This window comes from Aythya marila, assembly GCF_965140915.1.
Source record: "Aythya marila genome assembly, chromosome: 1".
Taxonomy (NCBI): domain Eukaryota; kingdom Metazoa; phylum Chordata; class Aves; order Anseriformes; family Anatidae; genus Aythya; species Aythya marila.
In genome coordinates, this window is record NC_139042.1 from 169,239,335 (window position 1) to 169,263,149 (window position 23,815).

The following is a 23,815-nucleotide window of genomic DNA, read 5'->3' on the forward strand; positions in this document are numbered from 1 at the left end:
TCTATAAATTTTTTGTCTCGCCAAAATGGAGGGATGGGTATAAAAAACATTTGCCTGAATTTTCATAAATGTTGCCACATTATCTCTGCTCTCAGAGACCCAAATCATATTTCTTTGTTTATAAGCAGCTGAAGGTCCAGTGTGAGCCAGAGTATCACCCAAATAGGTGAAGTAGCCCATGAACAAAGGCATATATGCAGGACGCGTAGTTACACGCATGCAACTGTGCACCTTATAAATTATTTATAATTATTTAAATATATATATATTATATATGTTTAGTAAAACAATTTGGTTTACTAAAACAATTAGATATATATTGTCTAGACATCTACAGATTTTGTGTGCTAATTTGCAAGTGTTTGTGCTGGGCTTATTTTCCACTGCTAGCAGGGATGTTTTCCCCATACTATCCTGAATTTTATTCTGGAATCACCTCTTGCATTTCATAGCCAGTCTCGCAATAAGTGACCCGTCTATGGCTGTGATCCACAGCCTATTGGCAGATTTCTGTCTGTGCCCTTGGCCCCACAAGTACTTGGGTCTGAAGGACAACAGCCGTGCTTCTGATTTTTGCCAAAGTCCGGGACAGGCTGTAGAGTTAAAAACCAGCTGATTTTGGAGGAAAATGCTTTAGTAAATTTTCCAGCGGCTCAAGTCAAAGGAGGTTTGCATTGAAAAGGGGAAGAGCAAATACCTTTTGTGCCTCCTCATGTGTCTGCAAGAGGCATTTATATAATATGCCACTGTCTCTTTGGATAAACGTCCCAGGCTAGTAAGGGAGTTCTGAAGTCTCTAGAAATTACTTTGCTCTTAAGTAGAAGTATTAATTTACCAAAGATCAAATTCCAGCTTACACGAAGATAATTTAAACAGTGGTGGCCAAAAAAAATCAGTGAAAAACGAAGATTTGAGTCAACTGAAGCATCTTGCATATCCTGTCTGGTAAAATGTTCCCCCAAATCATGGATAAAATAAATAAATAAAAATAAATGTATGTCTCATTTTACCATTTCCAGAAGTTTTTGTTGTTTTTTTTTAAAAGAGCAGTAGCAATTTTTCAGGACCTCAGAATCAATGTGATTCTTCCCTCCTTAGACCAAATGAAGCATTTTGTTCAACAAAAAATAGGAGGAATTTTGCTCTTCATTCTGACAAACAACTTGAAAAACAGTGATTTTAAACTGATCAAGAGCAGATTGTCACATTAGGCATTTGCACAACTGCAGATTTAAAGGTGGCAATGTCTCTCAGAGGATAAAAAGTCAAAAGGAGAATGAAGAGAAGTGGGTTCATTTTTTAATTATACGTTAGAGTATTTAGACTGTATTAAAAGATTAATAGTGTCTTTAAAAAACAAATAAAATCTTTAAATGACATTGTTAAGGGCTTTGCACAAAATTTAAAAAAAAAGAAAAAGGCAGACATATTAATATTTAATTGTTTTGATAGTTCCTGTTCCATTTATGTAAATTTTTGCTCTGTTCTGGTATGATACTGCACTTTTCAACTCCATTTTTCTAGTACTATTGTGTTTTCTAACCTATCTCCTAATCCTATAAAAACCTTGCTTTTAATAATTCATCAGAAGTGTTCCTTGGAAGTCGCCCCTTCAATATGCAACTCCTGTGTTTATTAAAGGAAGGGTGTTGACAGGCTTGAGGTGGGAACCACTTTTTTTCTTAATAACTTTGATGTCAAAAGACAGTTGTGTAACAGCAGATGGCCTTCTGGTGATAATTTCCTGCATGGCTCCTTCGGAAACACCAATCTTATTTAATTTATTTCTTATAGGAAATACCAATGAATTTTGTGGATCCCAAAGAAATTGACATCCCAAGTCATGGAACTAAAAACCGCTATAAAACAATTTTGCCAAGTAAGTGAGTTATCCCATGGTTCCCTACTATGGAATTTAGTTCTTCTTTTACAATATATTGCTGTGAAAATCTATCTGTCTTTATCTTTGATCACTGTCTACCTACTCATAAGTGTATTTGTAGTCTATGTAGAAAGAAAAGCCCAGTGTTGGAGGACTGGCCAATGCAGGACTCTACATGGATGCCTTAGTCAGTAGGTACACTTTGGCTGCATCCCAACCACTTGCGGAAATGCAGCCGGGGTGCATGCTGGTTTTCTCTGGACATCAGCTCAAGCAAAGGGGTAGAAAGAGCGCTGTGCCTTGCAATATCTTCCCTAGTCTGGGGAATGAGAAGACCAAGGCTGTTGCCTGCATCACAGCCCACACCATCCTGCAGCGTGCACCCCATCACTGAATTCCCTCTGGTTGGGTCAAGCTACTCGGGATCCTGTCTAACTTTAAGTCGCCCAGACTAAAAGAGCAGTTGCATCCTATCCTTTCTCATAGTGGACTTCCTACTTTATAAGTCCTCTGTTATTTGGGTTTTATTGGTTTGTTGTTTTGATTTTTTTCTTCTTCTCCATGCATTGCATGGCTTTGTGGGAATCTGTTTACACTAGTAAGAAAACCACTCTCACACAGTGCTGCCTCATCATTGCTGTGGAGTTATTACTGCTTTGCTATACTGCTTCTGTATTTTCATTGGCCCAAATAATTTATTTCTGACATAGTTACAATTGCTTTATTATAATTAGAGGTGATTGAAAACTTTTCAGTGGAATAGTTTTCCTTCAAAACGCACATTTCTCTGAAATTGAACTATTTTTATAACATTTCTTGGGGGATACTGAGACATTCCATTTCTCTTTCATTAATCATTTTGTTTTGTGTTCAGTTTCAAAATAGGTTGCAGAACTTTAAATATTGCACTAAATATAGATATGAGCAGTTGTGCTTTTATAATATTTTGACAGTATTGAAGTGGAAAACTTCTGTGACTCTAACTGTTGGGGGACACTCCCACAGAAAAATGTAAACACAACTTTTTGCTTGGGTTTGGAATGAAGAATACTTTCTAAATGATAGCATGTCCTATCAACTAGGAAGCTGTTTTCTAATTATCTCTGTAATGTCCTTGTAGAACTATGTTATACACTAATACGAGTGAGTATACGAACTCACACACTTTAAATTACAGGATTTTTCTCAGTGAGCCTGGATGCTCTGTAATTTGATCGCACCATCCGAAGACCTTGCAGTCAGATTAATGAAAAAGATGGCCTTCAGCTGCTAGATTGGTCTCAGAAACACGATACATGGCTGGGAAAGAAACCCCTTGTGTTGAGCCCTCGCTTCCCTTCAGCCACCAGCAGAATTCCCGCTGCCTCCAGGGCCAGTTCCTCTCTTGCAGCGAATAGCTGTGTGCGGCTGAGTGCAGTGGTGGGATGTTGAAGGGAATTAAACAAATGAAAGCAATTGAATACAAGTTATCAGTTACCAAGTAATCAGAAAATTAAGCGGCCCCGACAGTTTGGCCCAGTGTCAACAGGATGTGCACAGAGGGCGAAATCCTGACCCCTTTGACGAAAGCAGGAGTTTGCCATCGGCTGTGGCGGAGCCAGGATATCACCCAAGCCTCCCTCTGCCTGACAGGCAGCATTTTTTAAGGAGATCCCCCTTCCTACAGCGCCTAGCATCAGGTTTGCCTTCAGGAACACCTTGCAAGTGCAAAGAGCCCTGCTTCGGTGCCGCATGTGTTTCGAATTGGGTCGCAGCAGCTGGGCCGCGGTTGATGCTGATGAGTTTTGAGAATCAGAATGCCTTTGTGTTTTCACTTCCAGCTAGCTGGGGCGTGCAGCTGACTCTGAGGCACATTTTCAGTCAAAACTTACTGCCGGTGTGCACCACAGCTACTCTCTGACAGGCGCTTTGTAACCCTCCTTGACAGAAATCAAAAGGTCTGTTGTGTGTTAGCACCGAGCTTTTTCAAAGGAGATATTTTGAGGAGTGAGGCACACGCTCATAATAAATACTCGCACACCCACGCCCAGTCCAAAAAGGTTTGGAAACGATTTGCATGATTAAATAGAGCAGCCTTCCTGCTTTCCTGCTCAGATGATATCAACCTACTGCTTAGTGCGCCCGTGTCAGCTTTTCCATTCCCAGCACTGGGCGCGTCTCTTAAATCGGGGCACCTGTGGTGACAAGTGACGTTGAGATTGATGGATTATCTCTAAAAATGCCCCCATCTACCCACTCCACCCTCTACGCTGGGGAGGATGTTCTCATTTTCTAAGAGATAACTCGAACACAGATAATTCTGTCACAGGGTGCATGGGGGCAGGTTAATGTTAGTAGATACTACCCAGACAGACTCAGGCTGGTGGAATAAAATGACTGTCTCGTGAAAATCACTTCTGTATGGAAAACTGTGATGTTCAGGAAATGTTACATTTCTGTGAAAGATGTTTCAGTTGCAGTATAGTATAGCCAACGCTCAAATACAAATGCGAGGGTGCCTCTGTAAGTTTTCTAAGTGCTATTTGTTTCATAGCAATATGCTAATACTCCAAACGAAGGGACAAGGCAAGTGGTTAGACTGTTCCTTGAGATCATTCTTTCTCCATCCCTCCTCCTGACCAAGATGCCACCTACTGGTCCTGTTAAACCCCTCTCCATATCTTCATTCAGCTACATTCCCCCACCATCCACTTACAGCATTTCTGGCTCCCTCTGAGCGTGTTCCCAGTCCTACAGTCTCACCATGGTTGCATCCCTGGGGCAGAACAACAGCCCTGGTACCCCCTCTTCATCCTCTCATTTCACACCTTCCCCTTCACCTGCTGCCTCCTGCAGCCCCTACCACAGCAGGACCTCAGCTTCAAAGACCTGTATCTTTCCCCCTTCCTATTTCACCTCTCCACCTCAAACCAGGTAAAATTTCTGTGGTGCTTCAGAGCATGCGTGATCTCTTGCTCACAAAGGAGCCATTGGCTTAACACTATTCGGTGGGTATCTGTGTGTGTGCAACACATACAAGGTACCTGGACGTCATTCCTTATTTCTTTTAAGAAGTACCCTCAGGGCAAAAGCCTGCATGAAAACAGTTGCTGCAGAGCAGCAGATTCACAGTGACAGGAAGGTGCAAAGCACTTGGTGGGTCAGACCCACAAATCTACAAACTGTTGTTGTTTGTACTAAAACTGGCTCTGACACTCTGTTTAAAGACAAGGTGAAACTTAAATCTGAATTGTATGAACAAAGCACTTTTGTACACAAGCTTATAGACAGATGCTGGGAAACCGTTCTCTTGCTGAGGATTTTTGAGCTCCCTTGTACTATAGTCCTGACTATGAACTCTATCCTGTTTGCCCCAGTCCTGCTCCCTAATGAAGGCAAAGGATCAACTCCAGATTTTTACAGACAAATTAAAAAAAAAAAAAAAGAATCATATTTTCACAGCAGAATGTGAAAAAAATGTTTGATCTTGGGGGAATTCATCATGGATTCATAAAAAAACTTGTGTATTTCCATGTGATTTGACAAAACGTGTCCTAGTTGTAGTCACCAGTATCATAACTGTTATCATATACTAATTATAATAACCACTATTGTAATTGATTATTTAATTAATGTTAGGCTGCATAGTTAAAAATACAAATAGATATTAGGCAAACCTTATTTCTGGAAGATACGAGAGATTCCCTTTGCATCAATGAAGCTTTATTTTCTAGTGCTGAAATATGTTTTAAGTGTAGTAACACTCACCATCATAAATCTGTTAGGTTTTCCATTGGGAAACCCTGGTCTATAATGAAAGTACTGGGAAGTGACTCAGATGAGATTTAAAAATGGCATGTAGTTTACAGGTATTTCGTACATGAGGTGTTTTGAGGCTGTTGTATTATTTGCATGTCTAATACCCATTCCCTGCCCTATAGTGCTATGTTGTACCTGGCACAGATTAGGGATACAGTCTGGTATGATTCTTCCATGTTCAATGTTACAATATTTGTCAAAGAATATGAGAACCCATACTTGATTTATAGGCTGCAAGCAAAAGAAGGCAAAATAGGAGTGGGTGAATTTTAAAATGCTACAATATCTGAAAGCTGTATGACTCATTGGCTGTAAGTGTGGCAGCAGCCTGCCTCACAAAATGTTTGTTTTCCTTTCCTGGCCAGGAAAAAGAAATACCGTAAGGATAGCCCTTCTTACACCGTTTGAGTCCTACTGTCAGTAAGGTAACTGGGACTAGACTAAGAGTAACAAGTGATTTGCCTTGGAAATACTACAAGAACAGACATACCCATGCCCTAAAGAATTTAGTACATAGCAGCGGTCTAAATGGAAGATGAAAAAAACTAACAACCCACAGCAGAATAGTTTGAGAAATGGGATGAAGCTCTGAGCCTTCACGACAAAGTGGTGTTCATACAGTGGATGAAACTCCAGTATCGATGGCACTGGGAAGGCTGTCTGGCAACACCATCCCTACACGGGCTACTCTCATGGCTCTTCTGAAGCTACAGACACTTTAACTCCCTCTTATTCCTCCAGCCTGGTAAATTCATACCAGTATTAATTTGTTAAAGATGGAGCTAGAGGAAACCTCTTCCACTTTAATGGGCGAGCTATTCCAGACTTCCTAGATACATGGAAAAAACAGCAGTAATTTTGCCTCAGTCAAAATTGTAGGAGGCATTTTTTATTAGCAATTACAAGTGCTTAACAGCTCTGCTGCACTTCAAGATGTTTTACAAACATTGATGAATTCAGCCTTGCAGCCACCATCTGTGTCTTCCCACTGTAGCTTCAGACTCTCAGACTTTGCCATCCTTGAGGAGAAGATGATTACCTCCGAGGTATTTGTCATACAGAACTCAGCTAATTACTTCCATTTGTGTGCAGTGACTGCTTAGTGGCTCTAGATCTTGAGCAGTGCTCAGGTGTTCCTCATTTCTGAGCAATGTGTACAGCAATTATCTATTTCAGAAACGATTAGGACTGTTAATTTATAAAAGATCTCTATTCCAAAGCAGTGATTGTTTAGTTGATTGGAATTGGAAGAAAGTCGCATAAATTCTGAAGCTGAGTTAGCCGCTCCTTAGTAACAGAGGAATTTATCCCAAGGTACGGTAAATAAGCTGGATGTTGAGTCTGCTTGGAAGAGGTTTTTTAAGGTAGGGGTCAAGCTACATCAGAATTGGAGGCATTGTGTGAGCTGGAGGAAGCGAGTGTTTTTTCAAGGCCACGTAGCCTGAGGCATTTGTGGAAATGGCTAATAATCACGCTGTGCTGAAAAGGAATGAGAGGTTTCCTGTCCTCATATTGTTAAGGGGGAAAAAAATGCTCTAAGTGAAAAAGTTGGGAGAGCTTGTACAAAGAGACTTGTAACACAAGCTAAGCAGGCTTCGTGTAGTGCTGTTAACACAGAGGACAAGACTTCCATGCACTGACTTTGAATTAAAAGACATTCATTCATTTGTCCATTTTAAGAAACATACTTCATAACACGGGTATGAGTCCTGTACTGGCTCCACTCCCTTCCCACAAAGCTCCTGTCACCTCTAGGGGGAAAAGGACATAAAGTATGTGTGGGATCGCCCTGTCTCTTCCTTTGATTTGCAAAGGTTTTATCTTTTCATAGGAACAGGATGAAAAGTCACAAAAGAAATTCAAAAGCAACTCTGAAAATGCCAGTTTTTGCTGCAGCATACGTACATCAATAATATCTTTTGGTGTAAACTGCAGGGCCACCTAATAAATAGTGTTTTCTTACTACTCTCCAGTTCAGCGTCCACGTAAAAATCTTTGAGCACTTTGCCTTGATTGCACTCACACAGCAGCTATCCAGAGACCATTTCCAAACTAATAGGGGTCTGGACACTGTCAAAAAGCTGATGATTCTACTTAATTAATGAAGCAAACTCATGGACGAAATTATTATTTTTTTCCAGTACAGAAATTTTGCTATATCATTTTGTTAAAACTAGAATATTCTTTCAGAAAAGGTGCAAAGAAAACCAAAGTGTGCCCCCTACAGAGCCACTACATAGGCATCTCATTTCCCTCCTCCTTTTCTCTCTCCATTACAGTATGTAATTGAGAATTTACTGGCTTTAATTCCGAAAGGCTAGTACATGGGCAATCACATCATTACAAACAAACAAACGAACAAACAAAAACATCATTTGCAGGGGGAATTTTTTAACCCCCAGTTCTACAGTCAGCAGAACCGTGCCCCATTCTATTCTAGGTCATCCAAGACAGTGAAGGGAAGAAGAGCATGAAGGAAAATGTTTCCATATTTTGGCATTTTTTCTACAGCTTGTTACACACCAGTGTTCACAAATTGTGTCAGATGAGAACAGGGGACTGAAAGAAAAGATAAGGATCACTTAGTCCAGACTCGTACAGTGAACATTGCATTGATATAGAAACACATAGCTGATTTCACCCCAGGCGGGGAGGACTTTTCTTAAATTAAATCCAACTGTAGTCATTGAAACAGCACAGCTTCATGCAGAGGTATCTAAGCTGAATCCAAAGGACTTGGTATATTTATCTAGCATCCTGCAAAGATATGACAAGCTGCAGAGACAGTCTAGACAGGTCAGCTGGATACTCAACACAGGCAGATTAGAACTTACTTGAACATTGCCCAGACATGATAGTATTGCTGTAATGTCCACAGCTTACTGAGATACTTCTACACAGCCCAGAGCTGTGCAGTGTAGGTATTCCTTAGTTTCATGTGATGAGTCTTTGCAGCAAAAAAAAAAAAAAAATCATGCATAATGCTATAGTGCTTGACAACCCCGAATAACCATAGATTATTTTCTTCAACAAGTCTTTGATTCTCTATAGAAATCTTCTAATTATGGGTTTTCTTTTCAATTTCCGTCTTCCTTGTGCTCTTAGATCCTCTAAGCAGAGTGTATTTGAAACCAAAAAATCCATCTGACTCCTTGAGTACCTACATAAATGCTAACTACATTAGGGTAAGTAAATGTACACTCTTCCTGTGCTTTTGAGAATATTTGATTTTCCACCTGAATAGCTGTTTTTGCCAAGGTACCACTCATTTTATCCCTACCCATCTGCATTGATAAATCCTATAATCTTTTTGTCTACATTGCTGTGATGGAAGTAGTTTCATGATCTGTTTGTGCCATAGACCACATAGCCATCAATGTGCTAAAGTGGCTGCAGTAAGAAAAAGGTTATCAAATGCATATAAAGCATTGAGAAACACGTTCATCACTGTTTCTATTTAATTCAGTATTTACTGGTTTATATTGTCTTGCTGCCTTATAGGAAGGAAAAAAAGGCTACCTTTCAACGGAGACAGAAATACTGGTATTTTGGTAAAAAAAGATCAGAGTCAATAGCAATATAGGCTCTACAGTTGCTCATGGCAGTCATGTTACGTACCAACATCTTCAGTACTGATGTGGTTTTTTTCATATATAACTATGTGAATTGATAGTCCTGAAATCACCGGTTAAGTAATTAAATGGATATTGTAACAGCTTTTGCAAAGGAGCATAAACAGATGTATTAAATATACACATGGGCACCAGCATGCACATTTATTCACCTGTTTACTCCCTATATTGCGTGGTCACATGGTGCAAGCACTTTACCAGTATGAACCCTGTTGGATAGTATTATTTCTAAGTGTCAGCTACATAGTAATCCTCAATGACACACATAGAGTCTTCTTAAAATCCTGGCACAATGTATGCTGCATAGAATACTAAGAAACTACTTCAATAGTGTTTTAGGAGTATAGTCCTTTCCTGCAAAATTAAATGTTTTGATTAGTTATGTGCTGGATCCTCAGCTGGAATAAATGTATTTCTGCAACTGAAATTACAGCCCCTGAGCTCAATGATGATATTGCTTATTTAAGTAACAGTACATGAATATATACGGACACATCCCTCACACCTCTTATGCTGCCTCACGTTACATTCTGTACTGTCAGTGTTTTGAATGAAAGACATCATCATGTCACTGAGCAGAGCAGTTCTCTTTTGAGAGCAACAGCATGACTCTTCCATCAGCCAGGCCACACTTTGAGTCCTCTGGGATCTCCCTGCCCTCTGCCACCACCCCACATGCCAAAATACTGTGATTTCTCCTGCTGCTGCCACTGGTAGTGGTGTCAGTGATGAAATTAAATCATTAAGCTCACTGGGGTCCTGACACACTGATCTCTGACAGTACATTCAGGCAAATTGGTCAGCAGAGAGAGGACTGTTTGTACCAGCTGAGGATCTATCCTGTTAGTCCATACAATGGATAACAGAGCAGAAGAGCTCAGCCAGGGAGAAAGGCACCCAAAAGAAACTGCTGTGGTTAGGGACCCCCACACCACCTCCAACTGCTCTGCAGTCATTCCCATCCCACATTGCTAGGCTCTCCTGATCTGCACTGCTGTTGGGATCCCTGTCAGTGCACAAACTCCCAAGTTCTCTTTTTCACTTGAAAAATAAGAAGGCAGTCTCATGTTTTTCCCATTTCTTCCTGCCTTTCCCTCCCTTCTGATTCTTTACTGTTTACCCAACCTTTCTTTGCCTTGTGTCTCAGGACTCCCTGTACTGATGCTGTCCCTCATATAAGGTCTCTTAAAGTTGCTTCTCCGTTAGCAAAGATTCAGAGTCCTTGCCTTCACAAGCATTCATGTATTTTAAATCTTTTTTTTTTTTTTTTCCTGTCATAAATCTTCATAGAAACAGTTTTATTGTTCTCATTTTTTTTTATCTGGCTTCTTGACCATAAACTACATTGTAAACAGGGTAAGCTAGAAGAAGCCAAGTAAGCAGAGAAATTTGAGAGGGACTGATGTATGCCCAGGATCATTTCAGTTCATTGAATCAGTAATTCTCAGAGGAAAAACTGTTCTACTGAAAAATTTCTGATCTGCTCTACTGTTACTCATAATTGTTTTCAATTCAAATAATTTTTTCTTCTTCTTCTTTTATTTTTTTTTTTTTTCAGTTCCAGATTCTTCATTTTGCTCTTTTAGGACATTCACCTGCAGTTTTGGTCAACCACATGAATTTAAAGTAAATGCTTTTGTGTCTGTTTCTAAACCAGGGATACGGAGGTAAAGAGAAGGCTTTCATCGCAACGCAGGGACCCATGATTAATACTGTGAATGATTTCTGGCAGATGGTTTGGCAAGAAGATAGCCCTGTCATTGTTATGATCACAAAGCTGAAAGAAAAAAATGAGGTATGACAACTAGCCAGACCAAGAAATTATTGCAATGGCTGCATTCTGCAGAAAGAAACTTAGCAGATATGGAAGTAAAACAGCAGATAACCAGCTCTTTAGTACTCTTGTAACTAGTAATGTGAAAAGTAATGTTAGGGTACCCAAACACACCAGTTCCAGTTGCGTAGCCATCAAAAGAGACATGTTTAAAAAAAAAAAAAAGACAAAAAGAAATTCCTTTTTCTAGATCTGTGCTGTTTGTTTCATTATTTATTAAGAAACACCTAATTTATCTGGTGGTCACCTCTGCAATTCTTGCTTGTTACTTTCTGTTATGTAAAAAATAGATGTGTAAATGGGTAGCGTTATGATTAGAGGTTTCCTGACATGGTTGAAGTTTGTACTTTGCTGTAATAGCAGTTTTTGAAACCCTTCCAGGTACAACAGATCATCTAGATCATCCCAGAGATAGAGCTGGGGCTCCCAAATGCCAATACTATGGAGAGACTTAGCCAGGATGGAAACACATAGCTCTTTTCCTTAGTACCAAGTTCAGGTGACAATAGCATTTTAATTGCTAATGGCCGTCTAGCTCCTGTTATGTATTCTGTGTAGTTGGATTGCTTCCCAACTACATCTTTAATAGCTTTATCTAGTATTTATATAAATTTTTACCTTGCTTTCCTTGATAGTGCCAGAGTCTGTGCTTTGCTGTCAGACATTAAGAACAAAAAACACTCTCCTGTGCAGCAGGCCAATAGAAAGCTCTGTTTTGGAAGCTTGAATGTTACAGAAGTGGTTTAAAGGGTTTTTGGACAAAAGAAAGACAGATTTAAAGGAGTTTGACTTCTTTCTTGTGTCCAAACTGATAGATGAAGGAGCTCTTCCCAACTCCAGGTAGGTGCCTCAACCACATCTCAGCACCTTGTCCAGTAAGCGCCAAGGCCATGTTGCCCCTGCTCCACTCACCTCCCTGCACTTCAGAGTCAGTTGAATGTGGTGACAGAGAAACAGAATTTATTCAGGTAAATTTCCCAGTCTCAGTGGTCAGGGGGCCAAGATCCTGGATGCATTTCCATGGTGCAAACTTACTGCCCCATTTAAAGGTGGACTTAGTCAACGCACTCTTCCTTCCTGCTGCACTTGACCAATGCTTGGCTCTTTGTCACCATGACTTTGGCCTTCTAGTATGAAGTGGCTTTAAAATCCAGTGGATTTTAAGAAAAGCGTATGCAAAATACAGGTCAGTGCTGGAAAATATCCCAAGACATATTTCCAAACCAGGTGCCATTTTGAACTAGACTGTTCAATCCAGCGTCCAGAAGCCTAAGTTAAAAGGATTAATCCTGAAATTGTAGGAAAGCTACTACAACCCAATTGTCCAAAAGAATAAATATTTCACTGAGGAAATACTGCCTGTTTAAACACTCACATCTGACACTGTACAAGAAGAATGACTTGAAAGAAGTGCCCAGTGGTTTCCAACGTGTCAGGAAGCCCTGTGTTTACCTGAGTTACGCAGTCCCTCAGCTCTGGTGTTTATCCGCATTGTTGTGGCCTGGCGGTGGTAATTTCCTCCTAATAGAAAGGGTGGAGAATCTCAAGTAGTTCCCAGGCTATATAGAGAGGCTGTGTCTGCACAAGCTGTCCTGCCCTGTCTAGAAACCTTAGGAACTCTCCCACTGTTAGTACATTTGTCCTGGAGCCTTGCTTGCTATTGAAAACAGCCTGGCTAACGGCTGTGCTCAAGAATATTAATTCAACTTTAAAGTATTTGAGGTGTATGAGAAAAGCAATAACAGAAGTTAATTAGCATAATAGTACTTGATATTTTTTCTTCTCTGTGGTCTGCTGTATTTCTGTCATTTTCTGGGAGGTACGTTGGTAATATTCATGCATACAAATGCCTCCATATTTGAAAGCATGCTCATGTACTTATCCACGTGCACAAGCAAATTCTCATACCTGATTCACACATATAGGTCTCTTTCCTCAATTGGTGTAACATCACCAACCTCCCTTTCAACTGTATTGTACTAGAATGTATGAAGTACTTTATGGGCAGGGAGCTCTGAAATAACAGACACATGAAAAATAATAAGCTCAACAATAAAGTAATTTAGCATGAGTAAAGTTATCTGGGACATCAATTCCCTAGTTGAATATACAGATGTCATGAATTTGCAAAAGGAAAGGAAATTGTGTGAAATGATTATACACACAGGTTTCTGTGGAGTTAGTTCCTTTCATGAGGTGAAAAAGAGTTAAGACTCAATGTAGCAGGAATTTCTGAAAGATGGATGAAAATATAATGTGAAAGTAGAATGCTGAGTAAAATATTCATTTCAGCCATGTGAGAAAACATGGAACATGAACTTTTTGTTTAGATTCTTCTTCATTTTGATGTCTGATGAAAAAATTGAGATTGATTAGTGAGCAAGAATAATGCTAAAGAAATTATGTCTGCAGTGAGTATTTTAAACAGTCTGTAAAACTTTTACTGAAAACTGAACAGTGTCTGAACAGATTAGAAATCTGCCTGGCCAAGGAGAGTGCACAGCAAAGGAACTTCTACCTGTTAATCAAGAAACATATTTTGGGAAGCATAAATAAAAACTACTGTGCACCATTCTGCAAGAAGAAAGAGCTAGCACTAAGAGATGCATGAAACAATGCATGTTTATTCTACTCAGATAATGGAAATCTTGTTGTCAGTCATTATCTAGGACAATCTTGTTAACTTGTTATTAAAACCTCATATCACTTTTTATGCAACATTTTTTCCCTCAGTCTATAGGCACTCTAATCATAGCAAAGTAGATTTTGGAAATCAGAAATATTACCTTAATAAGGCTCTTTGAAGATCACTCATTATTGCCACTGTAGAGATGTCTCAGGGTTATAAAACTTGAGAAGATCTGGTCGTAACTTTGAGGATTTTTGTATATAAATGCAAATCCTGCAAGCCCTCCTAAAGTATAACTCTCATGCTTGAGTTAGAAGTGGCAGTCAATAGAGGGCAGGAGTAAAAAGGGATTCTGGAACTGAAGCTTTGCTATAATTATTCATTAATGTTGTGTTTTTGGCTGGTTATTGGGTCAGTTAATGTATAAAGTTATTGGCATAGCTATAAGGAAAAATAAACAGGAAAAGAAATGAAGCTGAACACAAGTACCTTCACACATATTTGGGGATTGTTAAAACACCTTTGTTCAGAGGGTTCAAATCCGGAGAAAGTAAAGCATGTAAATAACCAGTCAGCTGAGAAATCCTTTCTCCATTCAGCAGAATTATCTGAGGAAACTAGACTGCAACAGAAGCACTTTCTGGCAAGTCACAAAACCGATGCTCATCTCACGGATGGTGGCAAATAGCAGGTGCCAGCCCTGGTCTGAGGCAGGGCCGGATCCCATCCAGTCACAGAGATCCACCTCCGGAGCTGCCACGTGAAGCCCAGCACCCAACAGGGGTGGGATGCAAGGAGATAGGACATGGGACAGGGGGAACCTAAGCCTACAACCCTGTCACAGAGGGAAGGAAAAAGGACAAAATAAATTAAAAGTCATGTGAGATGCTGTTTGTTGTATGAACTTCCTGTTCAGGCCAGGAAATTATGTGGGTTTTTTTTGGGAAAAAAAAAAAAAAAAAAAAAAAAAAAACAGATCAGAAATACAAATTATTAGTTGAGGGCACCATCAGGGAGCTACTCCATGCAAATGCATCCTGAGGAGGAATTTGAAAGATGGTTGGAAGATGAGATTTTCTACAAGAAGTAAGAAGCCTCCCAGGCTTTTGACTGTCATGCAATGTGGCTGGGATTTTTATTTTTTTTTCTAGCTTAAGCATCTTTTAAAATATCTTGCTCATAGCTGTTACGTGTTTGCTGACTACATAGAGGATTCAACCCCAAGTTCACAAAATCTGTGACCTAGTTAGAAAGTGCTGTAGTAAATGAATGTGCTCAAAGGGAAACAAAGAGGCCTGAGAGAACAGCAAGGAAGAGGACGAACATGAAAAGTGGGGACTAGATGATGATAAGAACAAGTGAATTCTTCCTTTTCTCTAGTATATACAGTAGGTGATAAGCTGTTGCTAATTACAGACACGAGGCTAGATAGCAACCTTCTTAACCACTGTGTTTGGCTTTTGAGCAGGTCTAAAATATACTGACCTGAGACCAGTGGAATTTCCTTTTAGGTTCAAGTAACAGCTTGAGGCCATTTAATCTTTTTGTTGGTGGTGGTACTGCTGGGATTTCTATATTATCTTCTGTACATCTGATATCTTTATCCCTCCCACCTTCACCTTTATCCCTTTATTACAATAAACTTTCAAAAACATTTTAATTTCCCCAAATATCTGTCTTCTTAGAAGTGCCTGAAAACAGCTGATCCCAGCTCTATTTTCAAGGCTGTCAAAGCAGTAACAAATAGAATATTTAAAAGACGCATGGAGACTGGGTTAAAAATAATCCATTGTATCTTACTAAATGTAGATGGGCTGTTTAATGAAAGTTATTTTAATGGACAGCCCCGTTTCATTGTCCACCCAGCACAAGCTGCCAATTACAGTTCTGGGAAAGAGTCAAGAAAAACACTTGTATGGACTGCCTGAAGGTTTTGTAGTATGCACAGCATACTTTCATTTATCAAGAAGTCTCAGGGGTTGACTGCACTATTGTTGATTGTCAGGGTACAATTGTGTATTTAGATTTTTTTCCCATATTAGCACTGAAAACTACACTCCCAGGGAGGGGCATGAATTGCAGATCTTGCAGATAATAATAGCTGTATGTGTCACATGGGTTGACTGTGGAACTGGTGAACACTTTTTTTTTCTTACAAATTTCTGAGTATTTTATTGCCATTCTTGGTGTCTTCGGGGAGACAGCGAATTTAAGATGCTCGAATAACTCTCCAAAAGACAGCATTTGAACAAAACCAGTCAGATTGGCCAGCATTATTTCAGAAAATGTGGCTTTCGTACACCTTTCACTCTGAAGGTAATGAGCATCTATTTTTAGAAGAGTATTTATAGAGCAGGGATGTTTGCATTCAGTTCAATCAGCCAGTGGGTTGAGTAGCAGCTTAAAGATCACACCTGGAGGTAAAGCCTTGCATTTTACTGTGGCATTTAATTTGAACACTACTGATGGTGGGTTTTTTGCCTCATTTTTAGCAGGATTTTCTGGAAGCTATGTTTTACAGCAATTAATGATATTAAAGTGATTGTTTTGTTTTGCTGTGCATATTTGCTTTGTTTTGTTTTTATGTATATTTAGGCTACTGTCTAAATATATATGAGTTTCTTCAGCAAGTGTGTTTGAGGAAATGCAAACAAGTCCTTTTGGGGTTTCCTATTCTTGTGGGACTGTCTGTTCTCTCAGTGCATTTTTTTACCTTTGTGCTGCTTTCTTTAGTTTACTATTTTTTTTTAACTCAATGAATGATTCAGATTGGCTAGCATTATTTCAGAAAATGTGGCTCACACACCTTATACTTTTGAGGTAATAAGCATCTATTTTAGAGAAGTACTTTTATAACAGGGATGTTTGCTTTCAGGTATAGAAATACTTTAATGGAAATGAACATGAAATTGCAGTTGATCCGAAAATAAAGAAACTTGCAGAGGAAAAAAATGACAGTTAAATCTATAACTACTATTTCTTCATCTCCTTTTCAGTAGACTCTCATCAGATATGTTACCAAAATAGTGTAACACTACTGAGTCTTTAAGAATTCTGGATATAATTTAGTGTAACTGTAGCAAGATCGTTCATTGTATAATGCTAATATAATAGACAACTTAGGCCATGATTCTGCAAAACACTTTAATATGCACATTAAGTCCCATTGAATTCAGTAAGACCTAAGGGCACATTTGCATGGTTTGTTTTATTGTGGTTTAGGAGAGTAAACAGGACAAAAAGCCTTTTGAGGACAGGACAAGTTCTAAATCTCTTGCTTAGAAGAAAGTCCCATGTAGAAAGAGTACACCTTATAAGTCCTCCGGATTTAACTCTGTGAAATAATGTTCTAGAAAAAAAAAATCATCTGGAAGTTTTGAATCTGTAAAATAGTTCCTTTAATTTAACTTCACTGAGCCATTAAAAATAAAAACAGTTGTTCAAAGATTTCAGTGGTAGAGATTCATATTTAGAAATTCAAATCCTGAAAATCAGGCCCAAGTCATTCAATAAGAAGCCTACAATATTTTATTAGGAATGCTTCTATCATCAATAACAATGCTTCTAACATCAATAACCTTGGCTGAATTCATCTGTACTTATGAGACAAAAAAAAAAAAAAAAAAAAAAAAGTGTAAAATTCAGATCTTAATGTGGCTTCAGAGTCCAGTTTCCTGATGAGATTGATGTTTGCTTTCTAGAAATGTGTGCTCTATTGGCCAGAAAAAAGAGGAATCTATGGGAAGGTCGAAGTCCTTGTTAACAGTGTGCAAGAATGTGAGAACTATACTGTCCGTCAACTTACAATAAAGGTAACAGTCTGCATCTGAGAAGCATTGTTCCTAATGTTTTATGTTTTCAATGTTAAATGAAGTTAAAATGTTTTTTAAAGGGCATAAATTTTTACAAGAGGAGTAACTGAGCTGTGAAGCTCACAGCTGAAAGGTATAATTGAGACCAAAGCTGTGGAACACATCATATTGCTGTTTTATATCATTCTGGCAATAAAAAAAAAAAAAAAAAAAAAAAAAAAAGGCTTCAAAAAGAATGCAAATTTCACTCTTTTGAATTATATTTGCTTGGAGGCCCTTTTAGCATTGCCAAGATGATGTAAAGGGATTTTATTTAATGAAAGAACTAGCACAGCATGATTCAGAAAAAAGATAAGCTGTCTGTGTTATGCGTTGAGTGCATTTATAGCCTATTTGAGAATGTAAAAATATAACGAGTGCATAAGGAAAATTTCATGCTTTCAAGGTTCTTGACTAAGCATTAACTGTCCGAAATAAGGCAGATGCTCCTCTTGTTAGTTACTCCCCACATTGGGCTTATATGCTATGGGACTCCAACATCTGCTCTTCCTGACAAAACTTTACGATAAACAACGGACTGGGAAACTTTGGTTGATTTGGGGTGATTTGGTTCAGAAGAGGCAGTGAGAAGTGGGTAGAAGCCATATTGTCCAGGTTAGAAGTGTGCAGATGACCACAGCCTATAATTACCCTCTTGCCTTGCTGAAATAAGTGGTAGCAGCTTCTGTTGGAGAGAACAGCTGCACAAACTGGGATATTTCATTAACATAGAAGTGCAGTTCTTTGGCACCTTTAACTTAAATACTCTTTTAATTTTAGTGTATGACCCTTATGATAATGTCCTTGAAAGGTAGCAGAAATATTTAATAATTTAGAGAGATTAAGGAGCCCAAATCCAGGTGCTCTCTTTTAACTCTACTGCTGACCTAACACAGACCTCTGACAATTACCTCCTGACAACACAGACAGCAAGTCTATAGTTAGATGGACAGAGCATGGCTTACATGGCTGGAAAAACAGGCAAGTTTCCAGGTGCAGAAATCCTTATTTCAAAGGTGTCCCTGGAAGCATGTCTGTTCCCCTCAAATGTATCCCCTCAGTCCAATAAAACCAAATTGTTAAATCTCTCTTAAAATGTTTACTGCCTTTTTACCATAACACCGAGAAAAATAAAAAGAATTGTTCAATACAAGTGTGCATATAAAACCTTGATGTTATGTCCAGCAAGGAAGTCAATCCCAGAGCGTGAAGCACTACTGGTACACGTCCTGGCCAGACCACAAAACCCCTGACAGCGCCCAGCCACTGCTGCAGCTGATGCTGGATGTAGAAGAGGACAGGCTGGAATCACCCGGCCGAGGGCCCGTCGTTGTGCACTGCAGGTAATTTGCAACCCTTTTCTTAAACAACTGTCACAGAAAATCACATCAAACAGTCCTCCCAAGCAAAGAGCGTATTTGGGGAAGAGAAAAATTCCCTAGGTCTTCTTCATGCTAATTGCCTTTTTCAGCTCCTATCTGAGGATTTGATTTTTGCAGACAATTTCCTTGTTTCTAGCAAATCTTTTCCAAGACATTCTCCATTTCCGCTAATGAGCTCTCTGTTTGAAAGACCAGCTGGAAAGATGTTTTTGCTTCTGTTTCTTGTTCATGATTTGCTTTCTTTTTTATCTTGTTGCATTATTACATACCTAAGTCAGATGCAGTGCCCCGTGACTTATAGACTAAAATGTTGTAAGCAGCAGACATCAGGTACAAATTTGCAGACCAGAACACATCGCTACTAAAATTTGTGAACATTTTCACAAAGGCAGTTGGTTTGACACTCAAGAGCAGAGTGTTATTAACACAAATTAAAATGAACACAATTTGCAATGAATGTCCTTGTAATCACTCTAAGTACATCACACCCTTTTATTGTTTGATGTTGATTCATTGCCCCCTGTTGCAAATTAAGTTGTCGGAAGTTGGACTGAATTTATATATTGGTGAAAAAAAGTAGGTGAAGCAAAACAGAAAAAAAAAAAAAAAATTAATGTTTCTTTACTTGCTTTGTCTCATACATCTTTTACAATTGGTATAGTACTATTTTTATTTTTTTTCTAGAAGCACATCAAAACCAGATCTTTTCATCTGGAGCCACTTCTTTTTTAACTCCATATTTTGGAGTTAGAGGAATGGAAGCCATATCTGAATCACACATCATTTTGCAAAACTAGAATGTGATGAGTAGAAATTTTATACATTTTATGCAGCTGTTTTTGTCAGGAATTGTAGTTATCCTAAACAATCCACAAATCCATGGATGGCCATCGAGGTTCCCATTTTTCTAGTGAGGATCTTCAGTAATTAAGGTTTTCAGAGGAAGAAAGTGTCTTTCTGATGTGAGCAATGTGACAGCAAGGTCTATAATTATTCATGATTGAAGGCCTAGACCCAGGATTAAAATTACTAGTTCTTCTGCGACAACTCACCTATCTATACACTCACTACACAATGGTCTACAGCGTGGATTAACTCACTCATACTGCATTTTCTCATCACATAGTTTCTTCCCTTTTAATATGAGCTGCCAGTGATGTCATCCAGGTCTTACAGATCATGTGCACACTTTTAAAATCAGACCATGTACAAATGCACAATTCTCAGTTATTTCCAGAGAAGCATTACAGGGCATGCTCAAGCATGATCCTTAATCTGAAATAGAAGGGCTTTAATAATCTCTTAAGATTTGGAATTATAAGAAGTAAATATATATATATATATATCATTTTTTTATGTGTGTCTTCTCGTAGTCTATCAGCACAGGCTGCTGTCTTACACACTTTAGTGAGGAGTCCATTCAGGACTTAGGATATAAGGAGGACTTTACTCATTTCAGCAAAGCAGTTCCTGTTCTGCAAACACATGGAAAAATAATAAGCACTTGTTTTTGGTCCTTGAAATCAGCAGATCTGATTCTCCACATACCAAGGAAGTAGACTTTCAAAGGAAGAAAGTTTTAAGTCCTTAAGAGTCTTTATAGTGATATTCGCTGGAAAGGTGTATAAGCTTCCTCTCTCGCATTGCTCATTTAAAGCATGTGGCAAAGATGGAAAATATCTCCTTAATCTGTCCTTTACATGTACATTTAATACCTCAGAATAAGTTTGGGTTTGATGGCAACTTAGTACTTTGGGACCAAATATGTGTTAATTGATAGATTTCAGACATAGAAGGATTTTTCTTCTTTAAATTGATTGAATAAAGGAGAATTAGACACACAGAATTATATTCCGCAAATGTAAAACTAATTTAGCCCCACTTAGTGAAACAAAGCTGACCAAGAATCTGGCCCACAATGCAATATTCTACTTCCCAGAAGACGCAGTAGTTTTGGAGGACTTGTATGAGTTTCTTAAATGAGAAACTTCATCACTTAAATGAAAAAAAAAAAAAAAGTCATGCTCAGAAATTTGACACTGTTATTGCTGGAAAATTTTACTTTTCCTTCCTCACTAGCATAAACATGTTCTATAAAAAGCATACTGCCTACATCTCTTAATCCCAGAAACTCAGCAGTCTACACTCCCAATTAGCTGACCATTATGAATGAGCTACTACACCTTAAATCCTGAAAAAGAAGGGAAAAATAGAAATATATATTATAGCATTACATGTTTGAGTGCCAGAAAACACTTCAAAGTAAGTAGATCTCCAGATTTCTGGATATCCCAGAAAAGAAATGTAAGGCAAGTGAAGAACTGTGTTGTTTTTATCTTGCACTGTCTGAAATAATGCTGTGTAATAAGATAGGACCTGCATGCTTGAGCTGAGGAAGAGAATACATTAGAAAATCCTAGCTTTTGTCTAATACATATTAAGGACTTGTCCAAGAACACTTAATCCACACACACACACACAAAAAAAAAAATGCAGGGAAAAAATAACCCTTCATTATAGCCAAGTTTGGTTACATCTAAATTGTTTAAACTTCTTAGTCCCATTTTCAGGGATTTCAGGGTATTTGAGGAAGAGAATGGGGGTATGCATCCAATGATAGATACTTGCAGATCCCTGTATAAACTCTTCCCTCCTTTTGGATACATCTATCCCATAGATATTGATGTCCTGTGTGACACTGCCAAGCTATCAGCTCACACTCTTCAGTTTACTTGACCTTTTCTTACACTGCCAGTTTTACCTCTTATTATCCCCTCATGGTTGGCTCAGACATACTCGTATATTTAATACTGCTGAGTCCTCTTGGAAATACTCACTTTGGAAGGAGTGGGCTTGCTTTTTAATCCCAAAAGCACTCCTATCTTTCATTCTGTGGTGAGTAGGTTGTGATTTTTTTCAGCTGTAGCAACTGGACATACTCCTGGTAACGCTTTGCACTCATATCAAGCTCTCATCTGGGACACTCAACACATTCTTCCTGGCTTTAGTTTCAATAACTCTTGTAGTGCTTTTATGAAGCAGGTAGCACTCTTACCCATTGCAAAGGTGAAGAAAGCAAGGTCTAATGGCTAAGTATTTCTTCTAAAGTCAAGCCAAACAGAGACCTGGACCCCGACTCCATGTTTTAACTATTTTCCTCACATTTTCCTGGCATGTAACAAGACAAGGAAGAGCTGTACTGAATTCCACATTACTTAAGCAAGAAACAGAGTCAGGCAGAGATTGTCAAAAGTGCTGGAAGCTCAGGGAGTAAAGATAATGCCAAAATGGCTGTTTCCAAGCAGGAATCATGAAAAGCTGAAGTTACAGTATCAAATCCTTCTCCCTCCTGCAGAATCACAGGAAAGGGCATTAACTTCATCAGCACGATTCTTGGTCCTTTTACCTTTGTGGTTAGAGGCACAATTAACAAAACCCATCTATCCTTCAAGGGCTTCAAACATAGAGCCCCATTGAGTTTTGCCTTTAGGTGGGCTTTTCCCCCAGCTTAGCACATATCTCCATCACTTGTTTGCTTTGTGCTAGGGAGTATTTGGACTTCGTGGTGCCAACAGAGATTGTTGTTTTATTAACCACACACTTTTGTGCAAACTGGAAACATGTAAGCCTCACAAATTGCTCACAACAGCTAGACTGCAGGAACTGCACCCTTTTATTTCTACCTACAAAAGAGAGCTGAGAAGTCACCCTTACTAGTCACAAACCTAGAAACTGTTGGTTCTAAAATTTCCTGCTTTGGATTTTTAGTGTTTTCGAATTAACTCCTTTGATCTGTGAGCTCCATTCACCTATTAAATTTTGCCTTCTTTTCAGTGCTGGTATAGGAAGAACTGGTTGTTTTATTGCCACAGCCATTGGTTGTCAGCAACTGAAGGAAGAAGGAGTTGTAGATGCATTGAGCATTGTCTGCCAGCTACGAGTGGACAGGTGAGTTCCAGAAGAACCAAAAATCAATCAGATAACATGAATTTCTTTAAAGTAACACCTGAAGTCTTCTACATCTTTGCAGAAAGTGTCTTGTAGCTGATACAATATCTGAAATCTGTTACGAAATTATAAGAAATATGCAGGAGTCAAGGTCTTCAGAAAAGTCTGATAGACACCAAAATTAAATATTCAGGTTGCTAAACATCTAACGTGCATACGAGATGACATAATAATTGCAAGTAACTGTGCTAGATTTTCTCGTGGCTCCAGCTGACCTGCTTCTCCTTCTGCTGATTGCAAAGGAAATTTTCCTACATGCACCATCAGCAGCTGAACTAGTCCAACACAGAAAGCGTTTGTGTAGGCTACTCTACGCTTTCTAGACATATGCAAAGAGTTATTTTTGTTTATACTTGAGGTCTTTCAGGACCCAAATTCCAGCTGCTGTTAACAGTACAAGGAGGTTACATCACTAACACCTAGAGCAGGGACCTGCCTTCTGTATGTAGGCCATGAGAAGGGACACAGGTAATGTAGACGTTAGTCCCCCAGTCATCTCTAGCAGGAGAAACACAGCATCTGCCTTTCCCATCCTGGCAGAAGAGTGGGGATTTTTTTTTCCATATATTTTTTTAAGATATGTTTTTGTTCTACTTCATGATGATGCCTGTGTCTCAAAAGTGGTTTCAGAGCTGAAAGAAGCGTGCAGTGATTGGAGTCTCCCATGTGAATTGACTACCCTACATTGCTGTTGTTAACTGAAAGTGAGCCTGTAGCTGCTGTAACATCAAATTGTGGGTTACATCAGCATGGGGCATTCTCTGAAGGACAAAGAAGGGTACTTATGTCATCCAGATAC

At 38.9% G+C, this 23,815-nt stretch overlaps 1 protein-coding gene across 1 annotated transcript in view; it reads left to right on the plus strand.

The window, feature by feature from the left end:
• PTPRR (protein tyrosine phosphatase receptor type R) overlaps window positions 1-23,815 on the plus strand; it is a gene marked incomplete at its 5' end in the record, with an annotated part of 142,061 nt that overhangs the window by 111,947 nt on the left and 6,299 nt on the right. Inside the window, 6 exon segments of the mRNA XM_082775897.1 lie at window positions 1,795-1,879; window positions 8,786-8,865; window positions 10,970-11,107; window positions 17,477-17,587; window positions 18,812-18,969; window positions 22,843-22,956. Of these exon segments, the coding sequence (XP_082632023.1) occupies window positions 1,795-1,879; window positions 8,786-8,865; window positions 10,970-11,107; window positions 17,477-17,587; window positions 18,812-18,969; window positions 22,843-22,956 (686 nt within the window).